The sequence below is a fragment of the Agrilus planipennis genome, unplaced genomic scaffold, assembly GCF_000699045.2.
Source record: "Agrilus planipennis isolate EAB-ADULT unplaced genomic scaffold, Apla_2.0 scaffold108, whole genome shotgun sequence".
NCBI lineage: Eukaryota > Metazoa > Arthropoda > Insecta > Coleoptera > Buprestidae > Agrilus > Agrilus planipennis.
In genome coordinates, this window is record NW_020439204.1 from 53,754 (window position 1) to 62,526 (window position 8,773).

At 32.8% G+C, this 8,773-nt stretch overlaps 1 protein-coding gene across 1 annotated transcript; it reads left to right on the forward strand.

The window, feature by feature from the left end:
* Positions 1-6,926: 6,926 nt before the first annotated feature.
* On the forward strand, positions 6,927-8,274 carry LOC112905526. The gene is made up of 2 exons (XM_025978116.1): positions 6,927-7,790; positions 7,838-8,274. The coding sequence occupies exons 1-2, from the start codon at positions 7,380-7,382 to the stop codon at positions 7,844-7,846; spliced, it is 420 nt and encodes a 139-aa protein (XP_025833901.1). The 5' UTR covers positions 6,927-7,379; the 3' UTR covers positions 7,847-8,274.
* The last annotated feature ends 499 nt before the right edge of the window (positions 8,275-8,773 follow it).

The window sequence follows — 8,773 nt, forward strand, 5'->3', positions numbered from 1 at the left end:
TTAGACGTCCTGTAACGTGTAACCTGTATGTATTTGATATTGGTAATCTGTGTTATTGTTACGATTAACTACTCATATGATTATTAGTAAAGGTATTGTGTATATGTGAGATTTTTAAATGGAAAATCTCGAGTTTGGCTTTAATAACAATTAATAACCCAAATTGCCGTTTATTAAATTTAATCATGAATGCTTACACAATAGGTTTACACCTGGCAAAAGCTTATTAGAGAATGTCCTCGAACAAAAGAATAATTGAACTAGTAGGTTTGCTTCATTTGGTTCCGGTAGTTCCCCGGGATTTTAGTCGTATTCCGGCTGGTCGGCGCCGGAACCATAACATAAACAGGTGATGTGATAGAGTTCGTGAGAATGCTCACACGGCCAATCCTGACACATAATTCGCTCTCGAATTATTTTTTCTTGCTAATCTGAAAAGGAATAATCTTTGAAGCACCTTGGCTTATCTCAAACGACAATTCATTATTTTATATAGAACTAGTTCAATCATTCATCTAATCGTTTCTAAAAAAAANAGACTCCGACGATAACGTTTATGAAACTACTGAAAATCATTCTTCATCACCTTTGGAGAATTCTGAACTAATGAAAATGGAGTTCTCTGTGGGAAACTGATACCTTTATGCAGTCTCTTAAAATGGACAAAAAAAAATATTACAAATACAGACCACATTCCAGTATCTCCGATAATTCATGGAAAATTGAAAATTCACCTTTCGACATTATCAAAACGACTTTTTTTATAAACGAAAAAGCATATGAAGTTACCCAGGAATTAACAGAGTTAGTTTTATCGAAAAAAACCTGAATCAAGTCAGTATAATTCTAACGTAGAAAAAAATTATTTAGACATCGTAAATGACATGATATTTTAATTCATCACCATGCTGGAAATAAAAGTTTTAAGTGTATACGTTCTTATTAAAAAACTGTTAAATCAAAACGACTCGTCGAACTGATCTGGTTTAATGAAAAACTCTTAGTGATAAGACAGACTATATTTGCTGGAATGACGTAAAACGAATTAGTTAACCATGAAATTATTACTATGTTTATATAGACGATGTCAAAATGAAATAATTTGTTATTGTTATCTACTTCTTAATGATTCGGAATAAAATTAAATATAAATTAATAATATACTGGATATTGATATTAAACAGCCTGTTCTTTTTTTATGTTTATAAAGTATATACGAATCTTCTTTTATTGTAACATACATGTGAGATTTATTTTGGATGGGAAATCTCGAGTTTGCTTTTAATAACAATTGATAATCCAAATTGTCGTTTATCAACTTTAATCATAAATGCTTACAAAATAGGTTTACACCTGGCAAAAGCTTATTGGAGAATGTCCTCATACAAAAGAATAATTGAACTAGTCGGTTTGCTTCGTTTGGTCCGGTAGTTCCACGGGATTTGAGTCGAACCAGCCGGCATAGTTTGATTCTAGTTTGCAATTTAATTTTTCGCAATGTTGAGAGAAATTAAACTAACTTCTGCCATTAAACAATTGACGAGGTACTTATTGATTTCGAATTGAGTGATAAAGTCACTTTTTAAATTAAATGAAAAATATTTAACATTAGCTGCATCGGTTTTTTTAAAACGCTTGATTTTTTTTTTAAAACACTGATCAGAATGGTGTTCTGCTTTTTTGCAATTATTATCAGATCGTTTAAAACAATTTCGGTTTATGTGCCCCTTTTTGCCACAATTATAACAATCTTTTTTGTCATCGTTTGTAGGATAAAGGCGTTTAATTCTATTGTGAATTGCTGAAATTTCGGTTTTTAGTTTGTGACAACCATTCAAAAAATCAATTAAATCAGTTATCGATGCCGGATTGCTGTTTAAAGCAGCACTTTTGACAGTAACATCAGCTATATCGCCAATAAAAATTTCCAACAATTGTGATTCGGATAAATTAAAATTTAAAGATTTCAGTAAACTTATCTTTTTCCTGGCATACTCGCTATATGACTCGGCAGTTCGGCTGATGTAGAGGCTAGCGTTGCGTAGCTTCTCGTTGAGATTTTTCTTTGCAGGAAACAAATTACTAATTTCAGCCTTAAAGATGTCCCAATTTTTCCTCGTTGCGATGCCAAGTGGAGTACTAGTCCTGAGCTTCACCTTTGAGACTGCTTGTGGCTCGCATCAACATCTCATACTGTTTCCAATTAAAAGTTGAACCCAATTTTTCAATTTCTGAACACCAAAAATTAGCTCCTTTATCGTCGATTTTTGGGTCGTACGTAGGAATGTCGATGGAAGTGGATGGACCAGAAGCACGATTTGTTTGTTCTTGCATTCCTCTCAACACACTCGCTAACACTTCCGTTAATTATTCCATTTTATTGCTTTTAATCACTTTTTGATTATGAACGACACAACCGACACTTGAACTTTGTCTGCTTTTATTTAATATTTAATAAGTTGTTAAGTTCCGTGTACACACACGTTTTTCTTGGGGCTATTCTTTTTTCTGATTTTTGGATTTTCGAATCCCACTCCTGATGTGAGATTTTTAAATGGAAAATCTCGAGTTTGGCTTTAATAACAATTAATAACCCAAATTGCCGTTTATTAAATTTAATCATGAATGCTTACACAATAGGTTTACACCTGGCAAAAGCTTATTAGAGAATGTCCTCGAACAAAAGAATAATTGAACTAGTAGGTTTGCTTCATTTGGTCCGGTAGTTCCCCGGGATTTTAGTCGTATTCCGGCTGGTCGGCGCCGGAACCATAACATAAACAGGTGATGTGATAGAGTTCGTGAGAATGCTCACATATACATTTTATTAATAGTATTTAGTTTAATTGCAATAATTAAGGTGTAAAACATATTAACAATAAGTACATAAGTTCAAGCTAACGGCAAAATTGCATAAAAAATAATAATATTGTAACGTAATCAAACACGTTCCTCACTATTACTAAATTTATTTAATTATTTACTTTTTAATCAACATCATTATTATTAAATATTAATTCCTAACTACATCGCACACCTTATCGCTTCTTAGCTATTTCTACATCGCTTTGCATCGCCTCGTAACTGGAACCCGTACTAACTAACTTACTATTCCGATCTCGTGGAAACTATTAATAGGGGCTGGCCTTGTTCTAGAAAGATTCAGAATGTGACGTCTACAAAATGTGGTCTTTTTTATTACTAAGTATGTTGGGTTATCTACATGTGACACTGTATGTCGACCCGATCAGTGACGTCGCCTCTATAGAGAGTAAGCCTGTCAAGATGGGCGATCTTCATTTTTGCCCAAGGTCCTTTCTGAATTCGACAAACAACATCGTTGATGCGTTGAGTGACGATATTAAAACCAGCAGAGTTGACTCGACGATCGTATCTCGTCTTAATGCGGTCACTATATGCAGTATAAAACTGTACAAAGCGATGCAGTTTCAAACAGGGTACTCTGGATTGAGGTAAATTGTAAAAAAAGGATACTCTTTTGGATACAGCAGTTTATAGGTCTCCTTACAGCAATTCTAACGAGTTACTGAATTATTTTGAAGAATATTATATGAAACACTTTAAGAAACTCCAAGTGGTCAATATTTTAAATATTGTTGAGATAAATCAAAGAATTGTTTAAATTTAGTAATTCTCTTCTAAATTGTCACATGTCAATTCTGCCTAATCTAAAAATGTTGTTACTATTAATCAAGTATTGTGTGAAATTGTTTTTTGGCAGTTGTTAATGTTTACTTAGAAACTAGANACCGCGTATAATCTTTCTGCACTGTTGACTTCATTACAAAGACATCCGCCGGCATGTTTTTGATATTAACTAGAGACAAAAGCTGAAAACATCGTGTAGGTTTATGACTAGCAACCTTTTTCACACCTGATAAATTTAATATCTACTACGAACCATTCCAAAAATGTCGACCATCGCTTGGTAGTAATTCTCATTTTCTCTATTAAAAAGTGCCTCGTGCTTTCACCAACTTTTAAAACTGAAAATGAAATTACTACTTTCCGTAGTCAAAGGAAATAGAAAATTTATTTATGGGATTGTATTAAAACTAATTCGGAAGTTTTTATTTCTATTAATTCAGTATAAGAATTATTAACCTGTCTAATTTTTCACATCTATGAAACGCATGACATAGGGCTTTAATAATTCACTAGTATCCTGCGGATATAGGGTAAGAAACCCCATTTACAATAGGAACATTGAGGATACAGCTCGAAAGGGTTCCGTCACGAATGACAACCTGTTTCCTTTACAGGATTTATCGGGAATATTATCTATACGTCGACCGAAGAGGGGTTAAAGTTAATCTCTATGTCAAAATATAAAGAGAAAATTGTGACAGTGGTATCTACACGACAAAAATCACTAGATACGTAAAAAAAATGCTATAGATTTTTTAGATTTAAAAAAATGGAAAAACTATCTTATTTATACGAATTCTGTTATTATAACTAGCCAAAAAATACCACTAATTACTACAAGCAAATTAAATAATATTAATGTGAAAATTCATTTTCTATGCACTACAAACTGTCTGAGGTTTATGAAGGAAAATTTGTTCCGGGTTCGGTTCCCGACGAGCGTGTGACAACAGCAACAAATTTTCCCTCATTAACCCGTGGTAGTTTGTAGTGGATAAAAAATGAATTTTCCAATGCGTTGACTACTAAGCTACGAGAGGTGGCAGCAGAAACAACGACGAAACATACTTTGAGGTTATTTATAATGGATAAAAAATGAATTTTCACATTAATATTTTGAAAACGTAATATCTGATAGCACGATGCATAATCAAAAAACAATAATACGTTACTACTTCAATATAGATTTATTAAAAACGGCAATGACCATGGAAAATTTCTGAGAATTGTGCATGATGCAGGTACTAGACAAAATTGTTAGCAAGGAAACAAAAATTACGAATGTTTCGTCAACTTTGATCAATTGTAGTATAACTAATGATTTTGACATTATAGAACTACCAAGAGAATTTCTAATAATATCAGATTATCAAATTATTGGCACACAGTTTATGTGCAGGTATTTAGTATAGTATGCGACATATAAAGGTTAGAGGGAAGTGCGTTCGGGCATCTCTCGAACGATAGAGGTATTGGTGAAATGTGGAAGGGATTAATGTACTGGAAGGGAAGAACAGGATGATCGATCGGTGGAAGAAGGTTCGAAGAAGAAGGTCGATACAAGTTAAAGTAGTCGCACGGTAAATTTTGGTGGCAAATGGAAAATACGTTCCTATCACCTATCAAATACATACACCTACAGAAGAAGTAAAGGTCCAGGGACAACGTGTGGATATGTCCTCGCGTCTGGAGTAAAGTAAAAGACGAAACTAATAACTTCTTCTCCCGAGGACATAAGAGATAGCAAGGACCTCAGCAGGTAGACCGGTTTTATTATATTTTTAAAATTTCTTTTATTTTGATTTAATTGTCTATTATCTTTTTATTTTGGGTTTCGATACTTTAATATTAAAATTTTTAATGTGAAATGGCGGTTTTTCTTTCTGGTACTACAAAAAGGATCTCATTTGTAAAAATACCCTGAGTATGTGCATTTTTACAACATCAACTGATGCAAAGGTAATCTACTCTGATTTTGTTTTGATTATTGAAAGTGCGGTTAACAAAGTAATTTCTAAAAAATTACGTGTAATAAAATAGTCCCAATGGATTACTTTTATTCATCATCATAAAGTCTTCAGTCCTAAGACTGGTTGGACACGTACCTCCACACTTTTTCCTATCCTGAGCTAAACTTCGCAAAACCAAAGAAATTAATGATTGAAAGTTATACTGACACTGTAGTAATAGAATGACATCATTAATAATAATTGTGGCGAAAAGAGAAAATATGATATTTTTTCACGGATAATCAGCTTTCAGAACAGATCATTCCTGTGAGTCGATGCTGCATGTGTATCATGGAGAAAAGACATAAAAACAAGATGGTGTTATGACTTACATACGTTCGAAACCATTAATCGCGAAAAATTAGTTAAAAACTTGCGTTGTATGTGGTTAAAAGTAGTACAAACCTTAGGTTAAATAAAATTTAAGCGATAGGGATCATAAAATTAAAATAGACGGTGTGTCAAATAAGATTGGATACCCCATAGGGCAGTATATTGGGTCATATATTGTTTCTTATACACATAATGAAGTACAGGAAATTTTAGGAGACTCATTTGTAAATTTATTTGTGGATTGTCATATGTGTCCAGAAATAATTTTGTGGAAATATCTAATATATTAACTAAGGAACTGAAAGTACGTTATTATGTCAAAATAAACTAAAATTAGATATATAGAAAGCAAATTGTATGTAGTATAAGATAGTGATAATTATAAAAATAAGATAGTGTAGTAGTATTATTATTTTACTCAGTTGAGGTAGTCGTTTAAGTTTTAAATAGGTAGGTAATAAAGGGATCGTCTGGTTTTGATGTAAATAGTAAAGCAATAGGTAATTTTTGGGCAAAAAAAATATTTCGATCGTGTATTCCCATCCCGTAGATCAATCGCGACCCCTTTTTTACCTATTCGACTCTGTTCATTTACTAAAATGTATTAGAAGCAATTGGTTGAATTCCAAACCTGATCTAATGCTGTATTATCCCGATTTTGAGACAGATACTGAACAAAGAGCTTAATTTAAAAGCTTACGGTGTGTTCATACTTTAGAACATGATAAATTATCGAAATTTGGTTATTCATTAAGCTTAAAAATCTTGTTTCCATCTTCATTAGAACGGCAAAACGCTTCCTTGGCTTCCTTTCAGTCCTTTCGTAGTGCAGGCTTTGCTAAAATTCGAATATAATATTGGCAATTCTAAAGATACTGCTGATATTATTCAAATAATCTTAACTTAGTAAATATTTTAACGAAAAAGGTACATGAAAAAGGATCTAAATACAAAACAATAATCTACGAAGGATGGTCGGAGGAGGATATTTTAAATTACAACAATAAGTTAAAAGAATTAGGAAGACCAGAAAATTGGAACGGACTCAGAGAAAAGCTAAAAGCAGCGGTATGTATAAAGGAAATAAGGATTAATACAAGTATCCAGAAAAAGAAATGGTGGGATCAAGAATGTCACGCAGCAAAACTAGAGTTAAAGAAGACAAGGAAAAAATATATAGAAACAGGTGAACTGAAAACAGATTACTGTGAATGTAAAAAGAAATACAAAAAAATAATTGAGGATAAGAAACGACTGACATTGGAGAAAGACTGGTCAGAAGCAAGAAAGGACAAAACGGGAAAGAAGTTCTGGGAGTTAATAAACAAACAAAGAACAAAAAAAGAAGAGATAAGTAAAAAAATACATATGGTTGAATGGACTGAGCACTTTGCTAAACAAATGGGAGGAAAAGTAGTAGAAGAAACAAGACAGCTGGGTAAAGAAGAGAAAATAGAAAAAAATGAAGATCAAGAAATAACGCAAGAGGAAGTAGAACAAGTAATAAAGAAGCTGAAAAAGAAAAAGGCGGCTGGAGAAGATAAAATCACAAATGAAGCCTGGATATATGGTGGAAAGGAATTACAAGAGAACTTGCAAGGAATACTAAATAAAATATGGAATGGAGATGAAGATCTGCCTGAGGAATGGAAAATGGGAATAATAAAACCAATTTTCAAGAAAGGAGATAGACATAAACCGGAAAACTACAGAGGAATAACTCTTATGAACACAGGATATAAAATTTACGCGGAAATACTTAGGAAAAGATTAGAAAAGGAATTGGAAGACAAAAAAGCATTAGGAGAGACGCAGATGGGATATAGGAAAAATAAAGGAACTATTGACGCAATATACATAGTTAAAACGGCCATCGAAGAAGAAATAAAGAAAGAAAAAGGTGAAATTTTCCTCTTCTTTGCAGACATGAAAGGAGCTTTCGATAAGCTTAAAAGAGATACGATATGGAAGACCTTAGAAGAGCTAAATATAGAAAACAAATTAAAAGAGAGGATAAGAGAAATTTATGAGGAAACTTACTTTAAGATAGAAGTTAATGGGGAAAAATCAAAGATTATATCAATGAGAGAAGGCATAAGACAGGGGTGTCCACTGAGCACAGTACTTTTTAATGCAACATTTGCAAACTTAGAGAAGAAAATGAGCACAGCGCAAGAAGGAGGTATAGTAATCGGTAGAAAAAAAATTTGGTCAGTGTCATATGCAGATGACATAGTTTTATTAGCGAATAATGAAAGAGGAATGAGGGAAATGTTAACAAAATTCAACAAATACATAAAGGAAAGAGGGTTGGAATTAAATACAGACAAATCAAAAATTTTAAGAGGGAAGAAGGCAGGAGGAAGAAAGAAAAAAGTCGAATTCCAATGGAACGGAAAAACAATCGAAGAGGTTACAGAATTTAATTACTTAGGCTTCATATTACAGAGGAATAATGGAGTAGACAAGCACATTAAAAATCTGAAAAAGAAGGCATTAAGTGTAATGGGAAAAGTATGGGGAATAGGAGAAAGAAACTTAAGAGATTGCTGGAAAAAGAGAATGTTTCTTTTCGAGACACTAGTAGAAAGTATAATAATGTATGGGGCAGAAATCTGGGGATGGGAAGAGAGAAAAGAAATCGAAAGTATTCAGGACAGATATATTAAATGGACACTAAAGCTAGATAAGAGTACTCCGAGATACCTTCTTCAGGAAGAAACTAAATATGAAAAACTGACCATAAAATATTCAAAAAGGGC